Source organism: Pygocentrus nattereri, chromosome 15 (genome assembly GCF_015220715.1).
Source record: "Pygocentrus nattereri isolate fPygNat1 chromosome 15, fPygNat1.pri, whole genome shotgun sequence".
In the NCBI taxonomy this organism is placed as follows: Eukaryota; Metazoa; Chordata; class Actinopteri; order Characiformes; family Serrasalmidae; genus Pygocentrus; species Pygocentrus nattereri.
Genome location: NC_051225.1, coordinates 37,120,758 through 37,148,557, shown reverse-complemented (window position 1 = coordinate 37,148,557; position 27,800 = coordinate 37,120,758). Strand labels below are relative to the sequence as shown.

At 41.7% G+C, this 27,800-nt stretch overlaps 3 protein-coding genes across 4 annotated transcripts in view; 2 read left to right on the top strand and 1 right to left on the bottom strand.

Annotated features, from left to right (window-relative positions):
• adamtsl3 (ADAMTS-like 3) overlaps positions 1-1,031 on the top strand; it is a 274,633-nt gene extending 273,602 nt beyond the window's left edge. For both annotated transcript variants that reach the window (XM_037545502.1, XM_037545501.1), the window contains one exon: positions 127-1,031. In XM_037545502.1, coding sequence (XP_037401399.1) covers positions 127-239 — 113 coding nt within the window. In that variant the 3' untranslated portion in view covers positions 240-1,031. The remainder of the gene's footprint in view (positions 1-126) is intronic.
• A 2,684-nt stretch (positions 1,032-3,715) lies between these two features.
• On the bottom strand, positions 3,716-13,053 carry saxo2 (stabilizer of axonemal microtubules 2). Its single transcript, XM_017699584.2, has 5 exons — positions 12,944-13,053; positions 11,860-12,039; positions 9,458-9,660; positions 8,299-8,612; positions 3,716-8,060 (listed from the first exon to the last, which is right to left on the bottom strand). Exons 1-5 carry the CDS (start codon positions 12,979-12,981, stop codon positions 7,395-7,397), a joined length of 1,401 nt encoding a protein of 466 aa, XP_017555073.1. The 5' UTR covers positions 12,982-13,053; the 3' UTR covers positions 3,716-7,394.
• An 850-nt stretch (positions 13,054-13,903) lies between these two features.
• Positions 13,904-27,800, top strand: part of efl1 (elongation factor like GTPase 1) — a 198,541-nt gene continuing 184,644 nt past the window's right edge. The window contains exons 1-7 of the mRNA XM_017699582.2: positions 13,904-14,191; positions 16,127-16,226; positions 16,348-16,415; positions 16,543-16,627; positions 17,230-17,363; positions 20,642-20,779; positions 21,106-21,323. Coding sequence (XP_017555071.1) covers positions 16,136-16,226; positions 16,348-16,415; positions 16,543-16,627; positions 17,230-17,363; positions 20,642-20,779; positions 21,106-21,323 — 734 coding nt within the window. The 5' untranslated portion in view covers positions 13,904-14,191; positions 16,127-16,135. The remainder of the gene's footprint in view (positions 14,192-16,126; positions 16,227-16,347; positions 16,416-16,542; positions 16,628-17,229; positions 17,364-20,641; positions 20,780-21,105; positions 21,324-27,800) is intronic.

Below are 27,800 nucleotides of genomic sequence, written 5' to 3'. Positions count from 1 at the left end.
GTGTGAGCGTTTGTGTGTGTGTGTGTGTTTGTGTGCGCGCGTGTGTGTGTGTATCATATGTCTTATTTTGTTTTAAGCTTGTATTTTCAGTCTATTTTCACTCTCCCTAACTCTTGCTGTGTGTAGGTGAGTGTAAGGACACGACACATTACTGTGCGGTGGTGAAGCGCCTCAGACTCTGCCCGGTGGAGCCGTACACCCAGCGCTGCTGCCAGTCCTGCTCGCAGGACGACATCTAGTGGTCAGTAGCAGAACTGCTCACACCCTCCCGGCAGACCCAAAGCTGACCGATACATCTCTATCCAGTCCCAGCGTGTGCTGCCTCTACAGATGTGTGAAAAAAGCTTCAAGACTTCGCTGAGTGAGTGAGGGAACAGCGCTGGCTGCACTATTTTAGGACGTAAAGGACTCTTGTGCACAGAGTGAGCTGAGGTGGACGCCCTTTGACAGTTCAATTCATCACTGAAGGAGAGAAAAGCATGAAAAAAAGAAAAAAAAAACAGCTCTTTCTCTCTTTTTTCCCCAGACTAAACCCTGTTCATTAACGGCATCATGTATGTATTAATTTATGCGAGATGTGTTTTTGGCTTTACTGATGGAGGTAAGAAACAGAATATTGCTGGACCATTCACACGTGTGAAGGGACACTGAAGTGAGCACAGATGAAAGTGTACATAGTGTACTGACATTAAACCCATCAGTCACGCACAGTTTAAAAGACAAAACAGCCTGGCTTTCTTTTTCCTCTGATATTTCGGTTGAGAACCTGCATCAATATTACACTAAAAGAATATTCTAAACCTAATCTCAATCAGCTGCATCTGTATCGCGCTTCACTTCAGTGCGTTTCCCAGTCATCAAAATGCACATATAACAACAATGTGCAGTTGCTGAATTCTAAATTATATCTTCTTCTTCTTCTTCTTTCGGCTGCTCCCTTTAGGGGTCGCCACAGCGGATCATCTGCCTCCATCTTGCCCTATCCACTGCCTCCTCTACTTTCACACCAACCATCTCCATGTCCACCTTCACTACATCCATAAACCTTCTCTGAGGTCTACCTCTTCTCCTTCTACCCGGCAGCTCCATCTCCAACATTCTTTGCCCAATATATCCACTATTCCTCCTCAACACATGTCCAAACCATCTCAACCTGGCCTCTCTGGCTTTATCTCCAAACTGCTCCACCTTCACTGTCCCTCTGATCTACTCATTTCTAATCTTGTCCAGCCTCGTCACTCCCAACGAAAATCTCAGCATCTTCATCTCCGCCACCTCCAGCTGAGCCTCCTGTCTTTTAGACAGAGCCACAGTCTCCAAACCATAGAATTCTATATTATATACATTATGTAAATATTTCAAATATTACAAAGTACAATTACAACGGGTTCTTGACTGTTTACAGCCCCAAAAAAACCCAACCATGAAAGCTTTTGCGGCTCACAAGAGTTAACTCACCTGAACTGGGCTGTTCAGTTTACTCCCCAATTTAGTCAAGTCCAGTTTCACCCACTAGTTAGGGCTCCCCGAGTCACACGATACTACCAGCCATATCTATCATATTGATTAAATGTCTACATACTGTAATGACGTTTTGCAGTTTTAAAAAAAATCATAATGTAAACTTTTTCACCTTGTGCATTATAGCTGGAAAAGTGTAATACCATGATAAATTCACTAAATGAAAGTTTTATATGAGTCTATATGAGTAGAGTAAGTGAGCTTGTGCTATATGTATATATCGAATTTTTCAGTTTTTGAAAAAATGTGAAAATGTCTTTTGCCCTTTATGTTCTGTGTACATTTGATAACGAATGGACCAAAAGGTCTGGTTTCATTGCCCTACATTTAAAGTATAGTAGGTTTTTTTCTCCTCCTGTAAAGTTTCCATTTTGGAGATGCAAACTTTTTTTCCAATATTTACACTGTAAGGGGGCTGTTGGCGGTCCACTGCTATAAACCTTAACCCACCAGAATGCGGCGTGTAGCACTGCATATCAATGACGATAACCACCAAGCACAAGCTCATTTACTCTACTTGTACAGAGTTAATGGAGTAAAACCTTCATTTAGTGAGTTTGCCATGTTTGGTCCAACTAACCTTTCACAAACTCACTGCTTCTCAGCTAAAAATACAAGGTGATGCTAGTAACGTTGTGGCGCTCAGAGAAAGTGAGCAGAGCTGGAAGGTGCCGTGCGGCGCGTCTGCACGTTCTCTACGCCGCTTTTGGATTTTTAGACACGTGGTGCGTCTGGTGTGCGGCGGCCTTAACAGCACAGCAGTTAGGAAAAGAAAGAACAGCAACCTTTTACTAAATCTGTTCTTATCAAGTTTTATCCAGCTTTCAAACAAGCAGTTCCGGTAACTTTCACTCTCCTTTAGGTTCTTCTCCCTGGAAAACTGGTTCCATCTCTGATAGGTTGATCTTGTCTAGATTAACAACTTCATTTTCTACCAAAACTTGTTTACTGTCAGAATTCAGTGTCTGCCTTCTGACTTCTAGGTTTTCTGTCCTTTTCTAAATTCAGGGAAACACCTCAAGATTATTGTTTAAGGCTCGTGTGTCAAACTCCAGATCTACCTGGCCAAACTGCAGACTTCAGCACGTTGTCTCATTAAACACACCTGATTGAGCTCATCAGCTAATTAACAAGGCCTCATGAATTGAATTCAGAGCGTTCGATGAGGGTAAATGCTGACTCTGCAGCACTTTGGCCTGGTCCCCAGTTTGACATGCTTGGTTTAAGGTAATTGACTACATGCTACAGACGCAGCAGACTGAGATCAGCAGATTATTCCTTTAAGAGTGTTTTGTTTGTACAGTAGTGAAGGGTAGTAGTGAAGTAAACATCTGTAATGGTTTCTCCATTTGAAACGCTGAAGCCTTTTCAGATGTACGTTTTGTGTGTGTGTGTGTGTGTGTGTGTGTGTGTGTGTGTGTGTATTGAACCAACGTGCTGCATTGTAAAATATTTCTTGTATATAATGTGTTTTTAAGTGCAATATTGTACATTGAGTGTAGAGATTTTGGACTTTATTTTCTTACTTGGCAGTTTAGTTTACATTGTAATCCATATTTAAGGCTAAAAACATAAAAAAAAGACATTTAGCACTTGTTGACGTTGGTAATCTGTGAGTTGAATATCATGTTCTACTGTATTTATACGCATGCATTTTAATTACATTTTACAGTGTTCGCCGAGACAAGCCACTCATTAAATATATTACAGAAATACAACAGTATTTCTCTGCCTACTGACGTGAATGACCTCTCGTCCAGAAATCTCAGGCCGATGAAGCCTGTTTTGGAAGAGAGGTGAGAGAGGACTGTATGGAAATAATAACATTATACACATTTCTCTGTGTTACAGCATAAAAGACAATAAATACACTTTCTGAAAGAGTTTATTCTTCTTGTTGTATTCATCGCAGGTACATACGGCAAAGTGCTTCATTTATTATTTCATACTCAAGTAATAATGCATTGAAATAATATTTTGGCACATATGTGTTTAACATTTGAAGGGTAACTACACCAATTTATGCAAAACTTTTTGCATAATTCAGTCAATAAGATGTCGTTCAGAGCGGTTTGGTGTGAAATGCTCTGTTGCAGAGAAACTTACAGAATCAGAAAAGTTTATGTCACGATTGGCCCCTCCCAGTCCTGTCCATGTGATCGTGTTGTTTTGGTTTAGCTCGAGTGTTCTTTGTTTTGGTTTTGTAGTCCAGCCCCCTTGTTTAGTGACTCTGCCCCTGATTGTCTCCACCTGTGTTTCCACCTGTCCCTCGTTTACATGTATTTAAGCCCCTTGTTTTCCCCTGTCTGGTTATTGTCTGAATTGTCTGAACTGTTTGATGTACTGTTTGGTCGTGTTTATCGTGTCTGACTTTAAATCTATCCGTGTTGGCCATCTTTAGACCGGTATGACCCTGATTTTGGATTTGCCCACAATAAAAGTTGCTTATCTCCGCACTTGCGTCCGCCTCCACGCTCCCCGGCATTACAGCGTACAGTGGTGGTGATAGGAACCAGACGTCCACCTCTAAAAGCTAGAACGTGAAATGTGCCTGATGTACGAGTTTTTTCAATAGTTTTGAGAAAGTTTTAGCCTAAAATCGTTCTTTGAAAACATGTTCAGGGTGGAGGGGTACATGCAGGGCACTGTGGGGCAAAATAGTCTGAAAGAAAACTAATTTTAGCATCTTCAACATTCAATATAAAACTCTAAAGACTCGTCTAGGTTAAGTGGTGGTTCTGGATAGTAAATAAAATGTCTATATTTGTGTTGCAGTCATGGCGACCCCTGGTTCCTATCACTACCACTGTATAGAAATCTGAACCATTTCACACCAAAATGCTCTGTTTACATCTCTAACACTCAATTATACAGAAATCAATCAGTGGTTGGTTAGTGTAGTGGGTAACACCTCTGCCTTCTACGCTGTAGACTGGGGTGCAATCCCCTGTTTGGACAAGCTACCTACACTATACCAATAAGAGTCCTTGGGCAAGACTCCTAACACTAACACTTGTGGAAAATGATCAAATTGTAAGTCGCTCTGGATAAGAGCGTCAGCCAAATGCCGTAAATGTAAATCACCTTAAATTGTTCTGTTAACTCAAAAGTTAATGCAATCATTTTTACAGTGCAGTAAATCTTTTAGAGAATGTATTTTGTGATGTTTTCATGTTGTTTTCTAAGTATTTTGTATTGATATTTTCACAATTCACACCAACAGATTTTAAAACCAGCACCTTTTAAATCTTCGTTATGATTCATTCATAAACATATCCAAGTTGAATTACGTGTCAATGTTAATGAAATACAGTACTAAAATTACTGCACCCAGCTGCACCTTTGGGTGCACAAATACAAACTAATACATTTTTGTTGTTGGTTTGTAATTCAGATCAAAAGAGAAGACAGCACGTTATTCTTTATAATATATAATGTGTGAAAAGCTTTATGAGTGAGACTTGCTTCCTTTTTCAAACTTGGTTCAAATCGCAGGCGTCTAAATCCCTGTATTTGGAGTGGATTTGTTTATTAGTGAGACGTCTGTAAAATGTTTTTTACACGTCTCCTCTGTGATACAACTCATATCCAGACAGCAAGAAAGTGCTGCAGGGCGAGTGAGCTCCTAGTGGGTTGTATTTTCTACAAACAAAGATGTTGACATCACACTGATCACACTCCGTTCCCAACATTGTGTTTAAGGGATCCAAGAGGCAAAAACACTTTGTTTGGTTTGTGTTTAATATCAGGGCGAGGGTCTCGGATATGCATGCTAGGAGACCAAATAGGGTAACTACACACATGCTATCTAAGCTGCTTATCCTCCTGGGTCATAGCGGAGGGGAGGGTGCTGGAACCTATCCCAGCAGTCACTGGATGCAAGACAGAACACACCTGGGACAGGCCACCAGTCCATCAGTCCAAGATTCGACTGCATGTCTTTGGCCTGTGATGCTAGTAATCTGGAGCACCTGGAGGAAACCTATGCAGACACTCCACAGAGAAAGGACACTGGTCTCCCACCCGGGGAATCGAACCCAAGCCCTTCTTGCAGTAAGGCAACAGTACCACCCACTGCACATACAGTAACTAGGAACAGTCAATCATTTTTCCAACATGAGATGACATCTGTCTGGAAAAGCACGGGACTAAAATGATCAGAGCAGTGCTGAGTTGACTGAAGACAGGAGGTAATTCAGCCTGAGAATTTTTACTGAGGCAGTAAATCTCTGACTCGCAATAAAATCACAGAGGAGCGCCTGTAAAAAAGGAAATTATCGCAGAACGCCATGCAAATTTAATCCCATCTGGAAAGGGCATAAGTTATACGCCATGTGTTCTGAAAGGCCTGTATGGAGAATTAGTGCAGTAGAAACCCCTCCCTTCATTTATTGATATCGTAAGTGCCAACATGATGTGTGAAGGTTTAAAAAGCTCATGTCTTATTTGGTAACTTGTCAAATACTTTCCCCCAATCACGTGTCGTAATTTGATTTAGATCTAGCTTGTAAAATATCATAAATACTAATTATGGGTTAACATAATGGTTAGGTCAAAAATTAAATATACATAATTGACCCTCTTCCCCCAAATGTAGTCAATCAGATGAGACCTGTTTGGTGTCCGAAATGTACTTCTTCGGTTTTGCACTAGAGCTACAAAGCTAATGTAGCCAGTAAGTGCTGCTGTTACTGTTAGCTACGCAACATACTTTATCCCATGTTTATAGATAACACTGTATCAGAGATAATAATTCCACACAGTTTGAAGCGTGTGATGATTTTGACATGCAGTTAGAATGATGCTAACCTCACACACTCCACCCAAAGACTAACACAAATCTGAGGTGGACAACACTTTTGGAAATTTATCAGCACTGCCACATGTGTCAACACCTCTGTTCACCGTTTTTTATCAGTTTGACATGAAACAAACTTGTTTATAAGGTTAAATGCTAGTTAGTCACCTGACTATCTCAAGTGTATCCTTTGAGATTCTCGCAATCCCTCATGTAGCACAAAACCATTCGAAAAACGGCAGAAATTAAATGTTAAATTAAATTTGATGTTTTTAAATGTATTGAGTTGTAAGTAAGAAGTGATGCCAGCCTAGCCTGCTCAGAGCGTGTGTAAGTCAACACTGAAGAGGAGCCTTCGTATAATCAGTGCTATCAACGTCTCGCCTACATCATTTTCGTGGTGCTCGTTTTTTTTTTCCTTTGCATCATTCCTGCACACATAACTGTCGGTAACGGAAGGAAAGGCCTGGAAGGATGCCTCTGACATCCTTGAAATCACTCACACACAATATAGGCTGCATTTCTAGGCTCCATACAAAGGGTCCTTTACTTTGGAACAGCCTGCCAAGAAATGCTGACTACCTCGGCTGCAGCTTAGGCTTTGGAACTTGGAAAGTAGCAAAGGCTACTGATCCTTCTACAGTTATCCACAAACATATTCCAAGACTTTCTTTGGTGTTACTGACATAGGAGCTCCTGTGGATGCTGAGACTTTGTAAAACAATTGGGTCTGTTTTAGGTGCAGCACCATCCTAACAAAAGCTAAAACAACTTTTGGCCCATTCCTGTCAAAGAAAACAAAATCTATCAGGCTTTCTAACAAAAATCAGAAATCAGGCTTCCAAGATTAGTGTAAAGTTATGAAGCTATAAGCTTCATTACCTGTTAGGCCAGTTTATTACACTTGCCTTGTAGCTCCAGCACAAAGCTAAAGAAGTGACACCAAAGGTCTTAGCTGGTTGACCACATTCCTTAAGGCCAAACTTTCTAAAAGTTCAGCATTTTAAAACACTTTTCTAGACGCATACAATAAAGATTCAGAGAGATCGATTGTGAGTGTTTACTGAAGGCGTCCTTAAGACATCACAGCCACTGCATTAGGAGCCTGGACCTGGATTTTGTCTTGTTCTGACACCCTGCGGAAGAACTTGTGACCTCTTTCATCGATATCCTGAAAGAGGAAACCAGGTGGGGACTCAAAGCTGGCTGGACACACACTGATCTTCTTTGGGGTAAATTCAGTGCGGTACATGGTGCTTTCTTCCAGTGGGGCATCAGCTCTCATAGGGGCGGCCAGGGGCTTGTAACTGACGTTAGGCTGCAGCGGGTGCTGGATGAAGTGGGCCTTGAAAGTAGTCAAGTCCTCCATCTTCCCACTGGCTCTCCTGATCTCTTCCGGCATGCGGATGACGTCCAGGCGCCGGGCTGAAACCCAGGGCTTGAAGTCTTCCTTCATGGTGGTGTTGCCTTGAAATGGTGCTGAGGAATGGGTCGGCCTGGAGAAAGGCTTAGAGGAAACGAAGGGCTGGACTTCATGCTTGACATAGGTGGTTCTGGTGGTGGTGCTCAAATCCATGTCTGCGGTGGGACTCACGTATTCCACAGACTTGTGGAGTTGTGGTAAAGAGACTGGCCATTGCTGGAAGCTCTCACGGAACTCGGTGCTTCTTTGGAAGGGTGCTTCAGAGGACATCTTTACTCGCTCAGGCTTGCAGCTTTTGGGCATCTGTCCTGGAAGGCCCTGGTAGAAGGAAAGGGAAAATTGATTCTTAGATGCATTGTGATTCTCTTTTGGAAGATTTTGCATAAAATGTCAGAATCAGACTCTTATATAGGCTCATGCATAAAGGCTTTAATAGAATAGCATCAATAATGGTCAAAATAAAAGGTAAGATATGCAAATAATCACTTTGTGATCATATTTTGGCATCCTGAATTAAAACTGAAGTGTAAGGTGTCTACAAAATTCCCCTCCCTACCTGGAAGTCCCTCCGATGAGTGGTGAGGTCCAGGAAAGGCTGGTCGCTGGGCTTATACTCCTCTGGTGCTTTGACAAAGCGAGGCTCCACAGGGTGAGGAACATAGGAGAGCTGGTTACTGGTCACTCCTTCAAATGGAGCACCAGACACTTTGGCTATGTTTGGGGGCTTGAAGGTCTCTCGAGGAACCATGCCTCTTGGGACAAAATCATCCTGGAATGTTGTGGTGTTCCCAAACTTCCCAGAAGGTGGATGGTATGCCACGTCTGGTTTGGCTAACTCCCGCTTGCTAATTTCCCATGGACGAAAATCCTCTATAAAAAAAATAACAAAATGCACAACCAGTTTTGAAGGGGGAGAAACATCGTTTCTCTTTTTTAGTGTGCCTTTTAAAAATAAGACATACAAAGTCATGGTTAGGACTATTATTTTATTCAGTCAGGCCTATGACAAAATTGTCAAATTTCCTCTCCTGTTGAGTCATAGCTATAGCTTTATATCATTCGTATGATTTACGAAGTCGTGGCTAAGACTTCTCATTCCCACACCTTGGAAATCTCAGTCTCCTTGGAAGTCTCAATCTCTACAATCTCAGTGTCACGATTGGCCCCTCCCTGTCTTCCATGTGCTTTCTTTGTTTTGATTCTTCCCTGTCCTGCCCCCTTGTTTCTTGAGTCCGCCCCTGATTGTAACCACCTGTTTCCCACCTGTGTCATGTTAACCGTCATTATCCCTGTTGTATTTCAGCCCTGTGTTTTCCCTAGTTCCTTGATGGTCTTTGTTTATTCCGGCTTCCATTGTTTGCTTATCCTGTGTTTCTTTCGTTATGTCTGTTCCCCGTTCTCTATGTGTTGGCTCTGTGACCCTGGACTTTGCCCATAATAAATCTCGCTTCTCTCAGCATTTGTGTCCGCCTCATCATTGCTCCCCAATTTACAATGTTTGTACCTGAATGAATGAAAAATACACCTGACATGACACAAACATGGCAGTTACTCAAAGAATTGCTCTTACAAAAGTAGGTCAATGTAGTGTAAGCATTCTTGCCCGAGGCTCAGTTTTCAGGTTATTAGTTATTGGTTGCCATTACTGTCTGTAATTCAAATGTTGGGCCATTAATAAAAATACTGTCTGCTGTTATATTGTGCAGCTCAGTTACCTTTGTAGGTGGGCACTGTGTTCAGTTTACCATTGGTGACCCGTACCCTCTCCTTTGGCCTCAGCGGAGCCACAGGCTGAAGCTGGTAAGGGTTGAAGTCCTGTTTGTACGTCGTTCCCAGGTCGATCTCGCCTGGATTCGGCTGGTAGTCAGCCTGCTGTCTGCCGGGACGCCGGCTGACCTCATATGGAATGAAATCAGACCTACAGCAAGCGGGAACAAACAGAGGCAGTAACAGCAGCACAAGTTTCAGGACTTTTACCTTCCCTGTGTGAAGCTAATTGTCACATTTTTTCCATTGTCCTCCTGAGTGCACCCATTTCTTTCCCTGTGCTTTTGTTTTTGTTTTGTTTCTTTTGCTCCGCCCTTTTTCCAGCCTTCCCTATTAGGATTCTCATCTACTTGTAGTCCATGTCTCCTCCCTCTCCCAGGTGTTCCCTATTGTTTGCAGCCTATATTAAGCCCTCAGTTTCAGCTCATGGTGGTCTGGTCTACACTTCTTTATATGTAGTGATTCTGTGGCTGCTCCGTGTTTTGTTTGCTCAATTTGATTCTTTGTCTAAAACCTTGTAGTTATTTTGTACTCTGTGTTTCTGTGCTTACATGCAGTTTCATTACTCTGCATAATGACCCTAATATCAAATGCATATCAATACGCCTCTATATATAAGATGACATTCATAATCCAGTCCGGAATGACGTGATATAAATATTGCAAACAAAGCCACATTTCATTTTTAACTTTAATGTGTTTTCAGTAAGTAAACAATAATTGTGTATTAAATTGTGAGGAGTGTGTTAATTATTAACAACAAAACCTGCATGCAGAACAGGGGTGCCTACATTTTTGCACATGCCTGTAATTCTCTATTTATCCTCTTTTCCTTTGTAACAACACTTCAGTGCATTATGAATATTCATTACTATTAACTCCTGTCACGATTGGCCCCTCCCAGTCCTCCATGTGCTTTCGTTTTGTTGTGGTCTGGTCCCTGTGATTTCTTGTTTTGCTTCTTCCCAGTCCTGCCCCCTTGTTTCTTGACTCCGCCCTTGATTGTTCTCACCTGTTATCCACCTGTGTCTTGTTAACCCTCGTTGTTTCTGTATTTAAGCCCTGTGTTTTCCCCTGTTAGTTTGCTGGTCTTTGTATTGTATTGTTGGTATTGTCTTGTTTAGCGTCATTCTTCTGGTCTCTGTTTATTCTGTGTTTCTTTTCGTCAGGTCTGTCCCCCGTTCCATCCATGTTGGCTCTCTGACCCTGGACCGATTTGCCCCAAATAAATCTCGCTTCTCTCAGCATGTGCGTCCGCCGCGTCATCGCTCCCCAGTGTTACAACTCCTGTATATTGTGCTGATTGTAGATACCTGGGGCCGGATTCTCAACAGCTTTCTTAAGAAAAACCTGCCGAAGGTTCTTATATAATTTAAGATTATGAGATTATAATTTGAGATTAATTAAGATTATATATTTATATATGAATACAATCTTAATAATTTTTCCCAATTTTTTTTCTTATGTTGGCTCGTTGCATTTTACCACGTATCATAAACGCTGCAAGATACATTTTGAACGTGCATCAACCTTTAAAATCCCGGGCTTATTAAATACTAAGGCTCATAATTCAGTGACTACAGGGACTTCAAAGCAAACTAGCTCAGCTATTTTTGGCTATAGAAGAGTGTAATAAAACTTCACTGGTGGGCTTTGGTCATTTAAGGGGGTGTTATTTCCATTATCTAGTTCGATCCATTCAGAGGACCAAAAAACATCAAACATCCATCCTTCCATCCATTTTCTAAGCCGCTTCCCCCTCAGGGTTGCGGGGGGATGCTGGAGCCTATCCCAGCGGTCATCGGGTGGAAGGCAGGATACACCCTGGACAGGTCGCCGGTCAAACATCAAACAAATTGTTTTTAAAAAATTGCAAACAAGAATTAGTGGTCATGGTGGAAGAAACAGTCGACGGGAAAAAATTCCTCTCAGAAAACGCAATAATTGGAGTTTATTATGGATGAGGATGAGGATGAGGATGAGGAGCAGCAAAGGCAGCGTCTGGGTTTGATGGTTGATTTAGACACTGACCTCGTCCACTCTCTCAGCCTAAGATGAGTGTGAGGCTGTTGTACAGTTAAGAACTCATTTAAGAACATAGAATATCCAAAAAAAATCACCTGTTCTTCCAACTTTCAACACGAATAAGATAAAAAGAGCAACTTTTAACACACCTTTAAGACCCTCCTGTGAGTCCGGCCCCTGACCTAGTTCATGTAAGCGCTTCGAACTATTTCGCATTGTTTTCATCTTTTATCACTGTTGTTAATAATCAGAACAACAATCCGTGCGAACATATAATCCTAACTGTAAATCAGACTGTAAAGTAGGTCAGATGAGAGTCGTGTACTTGAAGGTGGTTGTTCCCTCCATCCTGCTCCTCTCGCTCTTGTACTCGTATTTGGGTTTGAGGCTCTTGGGCGGCTGGCAGCTCTCGTAGGCCGGAAACCTCTCCACATATTCGCTGACCACACACGTCTCACTGCCCTTCCTGTACAGCGCGGTGGGCTGGTGAGCGCAGCGGTGGCGACTGTGGATGATTCAGACCAGAGAAACACGAGTTTCAGAATCAGTTCATCAATAACCTTTATGGAACTTCTGGATATATACGAAGCTGCTGTAATAATATATCAATCAATAAATCAATATAATTATATGTTGATAACTGGTGGCAGGTTCATGCATCTCAGCTGAGTCCTGCTCTGCTCCGGGGGAGCTGCAGAGTTTAGCTTCGGAGATGTATTAGAGTGGAATTCCACCCATTTTCCAAACGTCCTGCATGAGTAAAAGGTTAAAATGTAAACAGAGGCGTTCAGAGCGGTTCGGTGTGAAACGCTGTGTTCTAGATAAACTTACCGAGTCAGAACTGTTCACAGTGGCGGTGATGGGAACCAGACGTCCACCTCTAAAAGCTCCCCCACAGAACGTGACTACATGAAATGGTGATGAATTCACTGCCTGATGACTGAGACGCTGTTTTCCCACAGTTTTGAAATGAGAAATTGACTTCAAACTAATATTAAACATCTATTTGTGATGGAGGGGCGCGTGTAGGGTGCTGAGAGGCTAAATAGTCCCGGAATAAAACTCCATATGAACTCAGAAGACTGTGGGGTGTGTGGGGTTTTGATGGGGTGTCTGTTGTGATGTCAATTTATTATTATTATTATTATTATTATTATTAATGATAATAATAATAGTTGATTTAACGTATTTTAATTCTATAGGTGGGCACTTTAAACTTCAGTGTCAGGACTATTTGTAGTAGAAGAATTAGTTATATATAATAAAGTCTAACGGAGCTTTTTTCTCTCCTGTCTTGAATTATTTATATAAATGATAAGTTATTCATACATTCTGTGTGTCCGCCTAAACCTGCAAAAATAAACACTAAAAAAAGGAAAACAATAATCGATCAATAATCGATCGCTCACCCGCAGCTGCAGATTTCACAAACGCAGAGCCGCTTCATTCTTTATAGCCGCTCTATCCAAGTTTCCCACCGGAGCCGCGAAACACGCACAGCAAACACACCGACCGCGTCTCCACGGCAACAAACAAAACCGTCACCTAGTAACGGCGCTGACGACGCCGCGTGACGTCGCACAAATCGGGGGTTTTCATAGGAGGAGAGACAGCGCGCGTTCCTTTCGCTCGGCATCGCTACGCAACGACAAACAAAAGGCTCCGTCTCAAACCAAACTCGGGCTCCCTACGTAGCAGCGAAACGCCGTGTTGTCAGGACATCGGCAATACTCCACTAGAGAGGGGACTACGTCTCGATTCGGAACACAGGCGATATTCGCAAAGGAAGTTCGCCGTTTTCAGCCACTTGCGCGTTTCTGTTTAAAAATAAAACGCTGGCCGCTTAGTACTGGTTGTAGTTATTGAAAATAAATCGCGCTGCTGGAGCAACGTTGTATTTAGTTAGGAAATAAAATAATAAAATATGAGTAATTTAATAAATAAATACATTTTTTATTTAAAAAAATAACATTATTATTATTACTATTTTTATTGTATTTTATATTATATTATATTATATTATATTATATTATATTATATTATCTTATTCCCTATATGTGAATGTCTGTATGATACTGTGCACCGTGAGCTCCTGTAACCAAACCAAATTCCTCGTATGCGTAGCACACCTGGCCAATAAAGGTTTATTCTGATTCTGATATTTCATTCAGTCATTTAAATAAATAGTTACAACAACAACAACAACAACAACAATAATAATAATAATAATAATAACAACAACAATAATAATATGAAGCTGAAGTGGCAATTTCGCAGCAGCGACGCCGGTAAGGTTCGCCTATGGGGTCTTTTATTTTGAAAAACTGTGAACCCGATAGTATTTCTGCCTTCACTCAGCAAACCCCACGTTTTGTGCTTGACTTTAAGTTTTTCAACATTTTTTATTTTAAACCTGAAATTTCCACTTTTTTCATGCGCGTTTTTGGCTTCCTCTCTTAGTTTAACAAGTCCGAGTTGACGTGTTTAATTCGGGCAGACATGGAGCAGCGTGTAGTGGAAGCGTGTTTACAACGTGACGCGTTATGAGCTGTTATAAACGCCGGTTGTGCCGCGGACTCGGGGTGAGCGGTTTAAAGAGCGTGGACGGTTTACAGGCCGAGCAGTGACGGCTTGACCAGCCGAGACACGGACTCCAGGTGTGTATGCGCTGCTGACCCCGGCGCCGCGTTTCTCCAGCTGCTTATTGAACAGACTCGGGTTTGTTTTGACGGACAGTGACGAAGAAACGCCGCGTGCTTAAAGAAACTACAATAAACAACGCGTAGTTAAAATAACGTGGCAGCTGTCGAAGCGGTGGCGTTTAATGAGCGCTTGGATATAAACAGACAGACAGGTCAGACAGACAGACAGACAGGTCAGACAGGTCAGATAACGCCCTAATGCTTATTAACGTGCTTATACTGTCATGTCGTTATAGTTTAATAATAAGACATTTATAAGCTCGACTCTAAGCTCTTACTGAACAGCATTTCAGTGTTTATTGTCTGCGCTGACTAAAAGACTAAAAGTTATTGTTTAGCCTGAAGAGTTAGACTAAATACACTAAAGACACCAAAGTGCGGAAATTGCTGCGCTTTGTGAGCAGAATGTCAGAAAACTGAAGCTAAATGCTACAACAGGTGTCTGCAGGTGCCTCGTGAGCAGAGCTGGACGAAGTAAACAGATCAGGTACTGGAGTTAAAGTGGAGACCCCCCAAGGTAAAATATTCCTCCAGTAAAAGTAGAAGTTCCTCCCTTTAGACCTCCACTTGAGTAAAAGTACTAAAGTATTTCCCTTCAAATGTACTTAAGTATAAAGTAAAAGTACTAAAAGAGTAATTCTGGCTCTGATCTGGTCCTGTTATCATTTTTATAACCAGACTGGCTTCATGAACTCATTTCAGGTGAAAGTCCTCCAGCGTCTCTCTTGGTAAACCAGTCTTTTAATAGAACGTCATTAATTAGTGACGCTGACGTCTATTAAAATGATCAGAAGCACAAAACACTGAAGGTAAACAGTTTCCATCAGGGAGAACCGATGGAACCGATGTGATCCTGAGTTTAAAGCCAGTTTTTATTCAACTTGTAACTAATTTACAAAGTAATCTGAAACTGAAACTTTGCTTGTGTGTAAAAAGTGATTTCAGAGCCACTCGGTTCTCCCTGTACTTTTACTTTATACTTAAGTACATTTGAAGGCAAATACTTTAGTACTTTTACTCAAGTTGAGGTCTAGAGTAAGGACTTTTACTTTTACTGGAGGAATATTTTTCCTTGGGTATCTCTACTTTAACTCCAGTACATGATTTGTGTACTTCGTCCACCTCTGTCTAACCTCCAGCCCAGGACTCTCCGATTTTAATTCCGATTTGAGACGCTTTCATATGTGGCGCTTCAATCCGATGCGTATCCGATCTGTGGCAATGTGACTCAGTCTGAACAGCCAGATCGGAATTCATGCGACTTTTACGTCAGTCCAACTCAACATTCATCACAATTCCGCGCTGCTGAGGCTCAAACATATAAGCTGATGTTTCTGTACCAAAAAATCTAGAAGACACTCATCGCAGCCGCTCCGCGTTTGAACAGGTTTCGAACGAAACGGCCGAGCGCAGCCGGCCTGAGAATCTGAGGACACGAACCAAAGAAGTAGCCGTGAGCGAATAACGTGCCCTTTTTACAGCGAACTCAAACACACTGTGGGTAATGAGTCCAGCTGTCAATCACTGGAACTTCATAACCGCTCCTGTGATGCTGGCGAAGACGACACTGAAAGCTCCGGGAGCGTCAGGCGTTCTCATGACTGTTTACCTCTGGACGAGCCTAGTGAAGCATTGTGGGCCGGTTTAGGAGCTGATCTGTTCAGACTGATGGTCACGCACAGGTCACGTTTAAAAGACGTGACCAGCCAAACAAAAAAATCGGATTTGGTGAGAAAATCCGATTCAGGCCACTTTTCCCTGCTGTGTAAACGTAGCCTAATATTCTCTATAATGAACTGTTAAGTCGAGTTATGATGAAATCTTGAAAAATCTGTGGAATTCCCCTTTAAGCTCTTTCATAGGACAACTGACTATTTTTTGTGCTTTTAGGTTTTCGGAATGGGACACACAAGTCTAGAAAAGCTCATTAGGCTGCAAAGGAAAACTTCAAGCATAAGAAATATATGTATTCTGGCTCATGTTGACCATGGTAAGCATATTTTTAACAGTTTGTTGGGAAGATTTCGTTCAGTGTTTTAGGACTTTATTGTTCTGCAGTCGTGTTTTAGTGAGCAGGTAGATCATCACAACTTTCCTACTTTATCATATAGGAAAAACAACGCTGGCAGACTGTTTGGTTGCAAGCAATGGCATCATTTCTACTCGCTTAGCAGGGAAGGTATGTTTACCGTTATACTACTGTATCCTATGTTTTATACGGTATGTACTACTATTAAACAGCAAACACTGGCTCATATTTTTCTTAATACTTTATTAATATTCAGCTTCTCCTGTTTCTTTTTCAGCTGAGGTACCTGGACAGTCGGGAGGATGAACAGATCCGAGGGATTACCATGAAGTCCAGTGCCATTTCATTACACTATGCGGCAGGTACTCACCATGGTTCTTCAGGGGTGCTTTAGTAAAGAAGATGGTTCTATATAGAACCATGAGTACTCAAAGACCCATTTGCATCATTAAGGGGTTTTTGCATTGTGAAAATTTCTTCAAATTGCAGATTAAAGAGTGCTGTAAATCGTTCTATATAGAACCTTTTTGAAAAGGGTTTAATATTGCAACAAAAATTGGTTCTGCTATTGTTACGATGATCTTGGTACAATAGAAGAACCCTTTTTGGTAGTATATCTAACCATATACAGCACAATCTCCATCCGTCTGAAGAACCACTTCACCATGCAAACAACCATTTAATCATGCAAAGCGTTCTTTGATTGTTTGTGGTTTTAATATAGAAGTTTCCTTTACTAAAGAAGTCTTGGAGAACCGTCGTTTTTAAGTGTGTAGTACTCTAAAGGGTTCTATTTAGTAGTAAAACGTTTCTCTTTAAAGAAACCTGTACAGCAGGTTCTCATTCAGTGTTCTTTGAGTGTTCATGGTTGTATATAGAACCATTTCTTTACTATAGAACCTTTAATGAACCCTTGTTAGTGTGCTGTTCACGTCTACTAGCTTATCATTACGTGTGTTCACAGGGGAAAGTGAATACCTCATTAATCTGATCGACTCTCCGGGCCATGTGGATTTCTCCTCCGAAGTGTCCACGGCGGTGCGGCTGTGTGACGGAGCCATCGTGGTGGTGGACGCAGTCGAGGGAGTTTGTCCTCAGGTATTAATTCCGAGCTGGTCGCCCCTGGTTGGTTTGAAGCTGCAGGTCTTTTGGCTTTGTCGTTGGTAAAGTCTCGAAGTGGTAGTTTGGTCCAACGTCAGAGTTACCGGCTCCCTGAGTGGCGCAAATGTTAAAAGTTGGTGACGCCACAGCCGCCTCTGTGACCGGGAATCCAAGAGAGCATAACTGTCATCACTCTCTCTGAGTGGGTAGGGTGGTCCTCTCCTCTCACCCCCCCAGCTCAAAATAAAATTCATCCACTCTGATTGGCTGTGCCTCACTCACCAAACACTCAGAGCGGAAACACCCCTTGTGAAGGGGCTTCAGTACATGTATAAGAGGATATATGTACAACCCCATTTCCAAAAAGTTGGGTTGGATCTGATGTGATGTGATTTGATGTAAACCCTATATTTCACTGAAAATTGTACAGAAACAACAAATCAGATGTTGAAACTGAGAAATTGTATTGTTTTTTGAAAAATATATGCCCATTTTGAATTCAATGTCAATGACATGTTCCAAAAAAGTTTGGACGGGGGTCACTGTGTTTCATCACCTTTTATTTTAACAACACTGTTTAATACAGAGCCATGTTGTTATAATACTTGCAGAACGGGGTTTGACGCTGTCTTGCTAAAATAGGCCTTCCCTGAAAAAGACGTCACCTGGATGGCAGCGTATGTTGGCAAAGCATGTATATATCAGTCATCTTTAATGGTACCTTCACAGATGTGCCAGTCACCCATGCCGTGTGCACTAATGGACCCCTGTACCATCATAAATACTGGCTTTTGAACTGAGCACTGATAACAAGCTGAGTGGTCATTAGCCCACTCAGTGTCCATGATTTCCAAAAAGAATTTCAAATGTTGATTTGACCACAGCAGGACACTTTTCCACTTCCCCTCTGTCCATTTTAAATGAGCTTGGGCCCCGAGAAGGTGGCAGCGTTTCTGGATCCTGTTTATATATAATTTCTTCTTTGTGTTTTAGAGTTTTAAGTAGTATTTGTTGATGCAGTGATGAGCTGTTTTCACAGTCATTGGTTTTCAGAAGAGTTTCTGAGCCCATGCGGTGATTTCCACTACAGACCGTTTGTTTTTAATGCAGTGACATCTGAGGGCCCAAAGATCACGGCCAGCTAATACTAGTTTTTGTCCTTGTTTTTTTACATACAGAGATTTCTCCAGATGCTCTGAATCTTTTAATGTTATTATGCACCGTAGATGATAAAAAAAGCAAAAATTCTTTACTATTTCATGTGGAGAAATGTTAGTTTTGAATTGTTGCACCATTTGATCGGGCGGTCTTTCACAGAGTGGTGAACTCCTCCTCATCTTTACTTCTGAAACACTCATGTGTACCGACCTGTTGCCAATCAACCACCATGTGGTTTTTTTTTTTTTGTTTTTTGAAAGCATTACACAATTTTAGCAGCATTTTTTTTGCCCTCATCCCAACTTTTTGGAACGTGCTGGCAAAAATAAGGCATGTATTTTTCAAAAACAATACAATTTCTCAGTTTCAGTGTTTGTGTTCTCTTTGATTTACACATCTTTGCATTTTGTTTTTATTTACATTTCTCACAGCATCCCAACTTTTTGGGAAATGGGGTTGCAAGTCTGTTTTTCGTAACATCACAGTAACAATTCAAAGCAGCTTAGTCTCTGTGTAGACTTCATGTACTGGGTAGTAAACAGTGTGATCGGAAAGTTTAACATCTGATTTTTTATTTTATTAATAAAATTAAAAATCTCTTCAAATATTAAATAAAAAAAACCTCTAAAATACGGTCAGTAACTCTAAAATAACTCTAAAATACAGCCAAGCTCTTTAATTTAGTATTTAATTGAAATTCTTATATGACTTTAATTGAATATAATTATAATTTCTTCTATTGGCTTTCTCAACTGGTTATAAAACACTTTGCACTGCCACTCATACGAGATGTCCTCTTTAAATATAGATATTTATTATTAATATTAGTAGTAGTATCACTGCTGGTGCAGTTAATCAGCAAAGATAAGTTGTGTAAGTGAATTTTGGGCCAAACTTTGACTAACTTTGAATCGGTGTAGAGCAGAGGTGTATGGTAAAAACGTGATAATACTGCAACAGATTTTGACGAAGTGCCATGATATTTATTTTTTCTGACGTCTGCTACCAGTAGTACTGTCAAAAATGATTGATTCAGTCAGCATTTAACCACACAGCACTAAATTCAGTCAAAGGGAACTAATTATGCTCTCTTTTTAATAGGACGTGTGGTTGGTAATATCCACAGTATACTTAGAAAAGCATATCGTCACGTAATTCATCATACCGCTCAGCTTTAGAGCTTTTAATGTTTTTTTATAACTTCTTTTTTAGCCACTTTTATCCATTTTTTCCCTGGTTTGTTGATTAGCAGAAATTAGTAGTTAACACAGTTCCAGACTCAGTAATAGGAGTCTATGGTAGGCAATGCGAATTGAGAAAGTAAGAAGTGTAAGATTGTGAAAAATGGGAAAAAATGTCCAAAAGGAGTTTTGCCAGTTTATTGGATGAAACCGCTGGACAAAAATCCATTTTATGATATTGAAAGAAACTATGGGAAATAAAAATCAAGACAATCAAAAAAAAAAAAATGAAAAGTTTAGTGAAGGTGAAAGGAAAAATATATGAAATTGGCTTGAAAGCCTTTAAAGCCCCATCACAACAGGTGAACGAGTCCCCACCTGCAGCCTTTTTCTCCCAAAAAATGAGCCAAAGCCACCACCTTTCTCCCCCTTACTCCTCAACTCTCTCTCTGTCTCTAATCTATAAGTGGCATATCCAAAATGCCACTTAATCAGCCATGAGACAAGCCATATCATCAGAGCAGATGAAATGTCTTCAATTGAGGTGATAGATGCCCATCTGATCTGTGTGTGTGTGTGTGTGTGTGTGTGTGTGTGTGTGTGTGTGTGTGTGTGCGCGTGCGCGTGCGTGTGTGTGTGTGGAGCCTAACTTTTCGGCCTTGTACACTATGCAGATAAACCCAAGGAGAAAAAAAACATCCAATCTAACTCACAATAGCTGGCACACTGACATTCACGCATGTATGAACGCTTTAAAACAACCCCTGTAATGATTAAATTTCTTTTAACACAATTGGAAAACATGTAGCTGGAAGGGCAAGAGCCCCACAGCACTTACAGACTGATTCTTCACAAATCAGATGAAAAGCTTTACGTCTGGTCAAAAGAGTCACAAGTGAAGATGCTAAGTCCTCTTTTTTTTTTTTCCTCCTCTAGACTCAGGCAGTGCTGCGGCAGGCATGGTTGGAGAACATCCGACCCGTGCTTGTCATCAATAAGATCGATCGGCTAATCATAGAGCTGAAGCTCAGTCCTCAGGAGGCCTACACGCACCTGCAGAAAATTCTGGAACAGGTGATCTGCTGTACCACACCACACTCGCCTTTATTTCCGATGTAGTTGGTCAAACAAGACATGGTAATTATCTTAAGTTTGCTTGTGTTCTTTAGTTCTTTTAACCCAGTTAGCATAAGCAATCACTCACTTGCCTCAAACCATGTGGAGTAATGTCAGATAGACTTGAAATGAGGTTTCACTGTATGAATTATTATTTTTTCTTCTCACATTGTAAATAAACTTATTTCTTGGTGTAATGGGTGGTATGATCACCTGCAGCCTCTACAGCACCCTAGAGTATATCCCTCTCATGTATTATTGCGTGGTGTGTTGTTGTTCTGCAGGTGAATGCTGTTACGGGCACTTTATTCACCTCTAAAGTTCTGGAGGAGCGAGCGGTGAAGGAGGTGGAGGTACAGGAGGCCCTTTCGGAGCCCAGCAGCGGAGAGCTGGTTTATGACTGGAGTGCAGGCCTTGAGGAGACGGACGATTCACACCTGTACTTCAGCCCGGATCAGGGCAATGTGGTGTTTGCCAGTGCTATTGACAGCTGGGGCTTCAGGTAGGCAGTCTGCATGCTTACACACACTCTGGGCTAGAGTTTGGCAATATCCATTTGTTTTGTGCATTTAAACTGTCTCCAAATATTACTGCAGTATATTGTATTATCAGGCTAGGGGGTATTAAAAAAAACAAACAAACATTTGAGTGATTTGAAAGCATTAGTGTTGCATTTGTGCTGTCTCGACTTGCCATTTCAGGATGAAAATAATAAGGAAAAGCTTAGTTTGCTTGCATGGTCACCAGATAAGCAAACACCATGCATGATTTGCAAGCCAATATTGAGTGAATATCAAACCATCTGTCTCACAGTTGCGAAATTTGGCATTAGCTTAGCTAGCACTATAAAGAGCAATAATACTAAGTCACTTTAAAATGTACAGTAAACTTGGATATAACTTAGTGTGCAGCTTGTATAGCAGTACAGATTTAAAGAACTCAGCACTCAGTCTAAATAACTGGCAACACAAGTGAGTCCACCTCATAATGAACACGTCCAATTTGTGCCCAGTTGCGTCTTTGTCCCTCCCTGGTGTCATGTGACTCGTTAGAGTTACAGTGTTCCAGGTGTGAATGAGGAGCGGGGCTGTTAAATTTGGTGTTTTGGGTACAATTCGCTCATACTGGCCACTGGACATTCAACGTGGCACCTCATGGCAAAGAACTCTCTGAGGATGTGAGAAATAGAGTTGTCGCTCTCCACAAAGACGCCTAGGCTATAAGAAGATAGTTAACACAATGAAACTGAGCTATAGCACAGTGGTCAAGGTCATATAGTGGTTTTCTAGGACAGTTTCCACCCAGAACAGGCCTCGCCAGGGTCGACCAAAGAAGTTGAGTCCACGAGTTCAGGTCAAAAATAGACGCATGAGTGCTGCCAGCATTGCTGCAGAGGTTGAAGAAGTGGGAGGTCAGCCTGTCAGTGCTGAGACCATACGCCGCACAGTGCATCAACTCAGTCTGCATGGCTGTTGTCCCAGAAAGAAGCCTCTTCTGAAGCTGACACACAAGAAAGCCCAGAAACAGCTTGCTGAAGACAAGCAGACGAGACCAAGATAAACTCGTTTGGCTCAGATGGTGTCCAGTATGTGTGGTGGTGCCCTGATGAGGAGTACCAAGACAACCGTCTCTTGCCTACAGTCAAGCATGATGGCGCGCTGTCGGCACTGGGCAGCTGCAGTTCATTGAGGGAAACATGAATTCCAACATGTACTGTGACCTCCTGAAGCAGAGCACGATCCCCTCCCTTCAGAAACTGCGCCGCATGGCAGTTTTCCAACTTGATAACGACCCCAAACACACCTCCAAAATGACGACTGCCTTGCTGAAGCTAAAGGTGATGGACTGGCCAAGTATGTCCCCAGACCTAAACCTAATTGAGCACCTGTGGGGCATCCTCAAGCGGGAAGGAGGAGGAGCACAAAGTGTCTAACATCCACCAGCTCCGTGACGTCATCATGGAGGAGTGGAAGAGGATTCCAGTAGCAACCTGTGCAGCTCTGGTGAATTCCATGCCCAAGAGGGTTCAGGCAGTGCTAGATAATAATGGTGGTCATACAAAATATTGACACTGAGCACAATTTGGACACGTTCACTGTGAGATGGACTCACTTGTGTTGCCAGCTATTCAGACATTAACGGCTGTGTGTTGAGTTCTTCTCAGAGGACAGTAAATCTGCACTGCTATACAAGCTGCACACTGACTAAGTTATATCCAAGTTTCATTTCTATAGTGTCGTCCCATTAAGATTATTTTATTTTTACTTATTTACTTTTCTTAGAGTGATTACCTGAGCCTCACAACAAGCGTTTCAATGCGTAAAAAGTGCAAAGTACAAATAAACTTGAAACTTGATCATGAAAGCTCTGCTCACCACCGAACGTATTTAATTCTGGCTAACTAGTACCAAAACAAGCTTCGATTAAAATTATTCAAAGATGAGAAACTGAATTCACGTAACTGTGAACGCACATAAAGGAGAAATTAAACCCGTCCTGTCGTGTCGTTTGGATCTGTAGCCTGATTGGCTAAGTAAATGTTAATGCTGCACATCTCAGTAGAAGTTTGATTCTGACCAACTGCTGCTCTGCTGAAACAAGTGTAGATGATACAAGCTAATGTCTGAGAGAGCAAAGTGGAGTGACTGGTGCTGGAGTGGCAGAAAGCCTGAATTGACCTCATTGTGTTGTGTTTGGCACTGCAGCATTTTGGTTAAACTAACGATAACTTAGTTAGCAGACCAAATACGCCACACACCGCAGCACAGGCTTGGTTCCAAGTTGAAACAACCTCTGTTTAGAGGGTAGCAGAGTCGAGTGAGTGGTGTTAGAGTGAAAACTGAAATTAAACATGTTCTGTGGTGGGCGTAGCTTTTAGCTGGCATTGAGCTGCTATCATGCTTAGTTTTTCTGAGGGTTTTCCTGTCTCTGATTCTTCTCGCTTTCTGTCAGCGCTGCTTGTCGATTAGCTCTCAAACCACCAATCAGTGCATTCTCAGTTGTAACTAGGTGGAAGGTGTTTATTTGGCCATTCAGACACACCATAAATTTTAAATACCAAAACATTTTTTTTTTAAATACCTTGTTACCATTATTCTGCTCCACCCTGCTTTGGATCCAATGTACTGGGCTTTTGCGTCAGTTTCAGGGGCAAATCGGGTGGATTCTGCTCATGTATTATGTACAAAACTAAATGCATGGGTCTAAATGTGCGCTTTATGGGCCGTGTGAGTGGTAAAGAGTGAAACCTGTAACGTCATATTGTTGAAAGCCTTCCTTTAGCAGCGATTCCACTGTTTCACTCAGCCTTTTGAACCATGCGCTTCCAGGGCTCCAGACTGTGACTGAAATGGTTGCAATTGCAACCACATTTATTAATTTGCGAGTAATAAAATTAACTCGCCAGTGACGACAGGATCATCAACTTTGGATCGTTACTATATTTCCATGGGTAACTATTTATTAGTATTTTTCTGTATTTATTACTTTTTTGTTTTGAAGTATTTTCTTTTATCATTTTATCAACTTAAAATGTAGCTGATAAACTACAGCGTCACATGGATGCGTCGGCCTGTTAAGAACGCCTGTGTGCTGGAAGGATTTCAACCAGAGCAGCAAAACGTGATAAACAAAGCAGATGAGCCGGGACAAGCCTTTTTCAGTGAACGTCAGCGCCCAGGAGATGGCAAAGTGAAAAATAACAGTCAGACCTTAAGAGGTCATCTGGGGGGCAGTCATGGGCTGGAGGTCAGGGAACCAGCCTCGTGACCGGAAGGTCGCCGGTTCGATCCCCAGAGCCGACGGCACATGACTGAGGTGTCCTTGAGCAAGACACCTAACCCCCAACTGCTCCCCGGGCGCTGCGGACTGGGCTGCCCACCGCTCCGGGCAAGTGTGCTCACTGCCCCCTAGTGTGTGTGTTCACTAGTGTGTATGTGGTGTTTCACTTCACGGATGGGTTAAATGCGGAAGTGGAATTTCCCCGTTGTGGGACTAATAAGAGTCACTTAATCTTAATCTTAATCTGCTCGACCCCAGTCTGACTCAGGACCAGTGAACTGTTGAAAGACGCACACAAAGAAGTACTTGAACAACCGTCCACTTCAAGCACTTCATGCAACCGCAGAAAGACATTTCAGGGCTTTGGGAATTTCTATGGCTCAGGTATGATTATGTAAAGCAGAGTATATTGAATATTCTGTTAAAAAACAAAGATATAGCTGGGAAAAGTGGATTTCAGAGAAGAGCCTGAATAAACACGGTAAGAGTCAAACGTATATAGTTAAGTTAAGTGGTACTTTTTTGATCCCACAAAATTTCCACGGGGAAATTCCACCTCCGCATTTAACCCATCCATGAAGTGAAACACCACATACACACTAGTGAACACACACACTAGGGGGCAGTGAGCACACTTGCCCGGAGCGGTGGGCAGCCCTATCCACGGCGCCCGGGGAGCAGTTGGGGGTTAGGCGTCTTGCTCAAGGACACCTCAGTCATGGACTGTCGGCACTGGGGATCGAACCGGTAACCTTCCGGTCACAGGGCCGGATCCCTAACCTCCAGCCCACGACTGCCCCAATATATAAATATATAAATAATCACACGATTGCGAAGAGTGCTCTTAAGAAGTTCCCATAGCCTGTTGTCTCTTGTGCATGCGAAAAAAAAACAGCCGACAAAGAGCTTAAAATGAAATTCATCACAGCCTACTTGATAGCATGTGAAGAACTTCACCAAATTCACCTCCTAGATCTTGTTAATGAAAAAAGCAGACTGGATGTTGAAGACGTATGATAACGTGTGAAAATCATCAGGTGGAAGGCAGAGATACTTAATTACAGAGCTGATCTGAGGCGTTGAAAAGCTTTATTTATTTATTTTTTTGCATAGTGTTATTTGGCACTCTTATAAAAGCTATTGGTGCCTAATTCTTCATTCTTTTCATGCCAGAGGCTCCTTAAGCTAATTTCTGTTTGGAGCTCTGACTCCATGAGTGAGTTGGTGTGCGGAGCTACAGGTTTGTGTGATTAACTGCATTGTTATTAAAGCAAATGTATTGCATTGTGTGCACATATTGCAGTCGCATCACAGCACATTTTACACTGCAGGTATAAATCAGCATCACTCAGTTATCAACAGAACATGCTGGATGGAGTCAGGGTGGGGGGAGTGGGGGAAGCGCGATTATGATAAAATTGTGAAGGAACGCTAAACCTTGATACTCAAGGTTTCAGGGTTGGTTTTGTATAAAATAAAAGTTGCCATCTCTGCTTACAACAATTACACAGGTGCACTGTTATGCATAAAAAAGACATTTTTATTTGTATAGCATGCTTTTAAAAAGGAGGTTTATTAAGTGCTTTAAAAGGGAGATTAACCTGTTAATGACTGTTTTTCGTTTGCACCATATGTTCTGAGCGTGCCTGAAATTTTTCAAATGGAAAGAATCATATGGATAAAAAGTGTCTGATGTTTATCAAAGCAATCAAGTCCAATTTTAGTTGTAAATAATAGTAGGCCATGAAAATGGGAAATTTCTGTGCAAGTGGCAAGATGTAGAGTCATTCAAAGTGGTTTGGTGTGATATGGTTGATTGTAGAGACTCTAGGTTTCTTTACAGTGGTGGTGATAGGAACCAGGGGTCACCAGGGGTCTACACAAATATAGCCATTTTATTTATTATCCAAAACCGCCAGTGAACCTACACACGTCTTCTGAGTTTTTATATCATAATATAATGATAAAATAGTGGTAAATTTGAAAATATTATGGTTTCTTTAGTGACTGCTTTCCCTCCCAATGTCCTGCATGTACATTCCTGCCATTAATGAACTTTAAAAATTACGTTTATTTATAACCATTTCATAGGCCCCAGCACCCCCCATGACCCTGAGGGCAAAGCGGCTTAAAAAGTGTGTGTGTGTGTGTGTGTGTGTGTGTGTGTGTGTGTGTGTGTGTAACCATTTCATGTAATAACTTATAGTGACTTATTATTTTGATTGATTTTCTTCAACACATTTCAAGTTAAACCTCTTTGCCTTATTGTACTAGGATCAGTATTGTTTTGAGTTATTGGAAAACAGGACCATGCTAAGTTTAGTCTTTGTGGCTTGCCACAGTTGATTAGCGGTCCACTAGATGGCGCTCTTGTCAAAGGTTTTGTCCTGTACAGCACCCTCCCTTTTACAGCAAGGGTTATAGCACGGTCACAGTGCAAATTTCTAGCAGTATAAAATACATAATTACAACTGACCTAATATTCCAGTTATAAGTGGCCAGCATTAAAAGCTTAATAATAATACTCAGGATGGCAGTGCTGTGGGCACAAGTGGGCTTTCTCCTCCACTTTTGGCTAGAAGCTTTTTGCTTTTTGGTGTCAAGTTTGAAGCTTTTAGTTGGACACTGTGAAAGCACTCAGAAGTGAAGTGTAGTCAGTGGATTGCAGTTTCAAAACTAATGCTCCAGAGCAAGGACGTGTGAATATGCTTGATGAGAGTCTGCTCTTATGTGTCCGTACAGTGCTAAAGTGATGGTATCCCAGCAGCTTTAGGGTTACCAATGATGACCTCAAACGAGTGAACTAATTGTTCTCTTCTCGTCAATTGTTGTAACAGTTTGGCTCCTATAGAGAGCAGGAGGAGAGGAGTTGTAAGTGAAGCCTCATCATTTTGCAAACTTTAAGTAAGCCACTTATGTGATGACTAAGGTGTTTTTGAGGCCGTCTGCTAGTATTGTGTAAGCAGTGCAGTGTAATGCATCATATGTGCCCCGATTTCTAGGGATGGATTGATGCTACACACACACACACACCCCCACACCTTCTAAGCTGCTTCTCCTTCTGAGTCGCGGGGGTGCTGGAGCCTATCCTGGACATGCTATATACAATACTGCTATATTTATCTCTGTATTCATACATGTAGCACTATACCGTATAATCAGAGCAGGCATTTTTTGTTGTTGTTGTGATTTAACAATG

Bases quoted from the DNA above. Each gene is read 5' to 3' on its own strand.
- saxo2 (XM_017699584.2), bottom strand. From the start codon at position 12,981: ATGAAGCGGCTCTGCGTTTGTGAAATCTGCAGCTGCGG. The intron at 12,040-12,943 runs GTGAGCGATCGA...AATCATCCACAG, and splicing joins TGTGAAATCTGCAGCTGCGG to TCGCCACCGCTGCGCTCACC. The intron at 8,061-8,298 runs GTAGGGAGGGGA...TCCTTCTACCAG, and splicing joins CTCATCGGAGGGACTTCCAG to GGCCTTCCAGGACAGATGCC.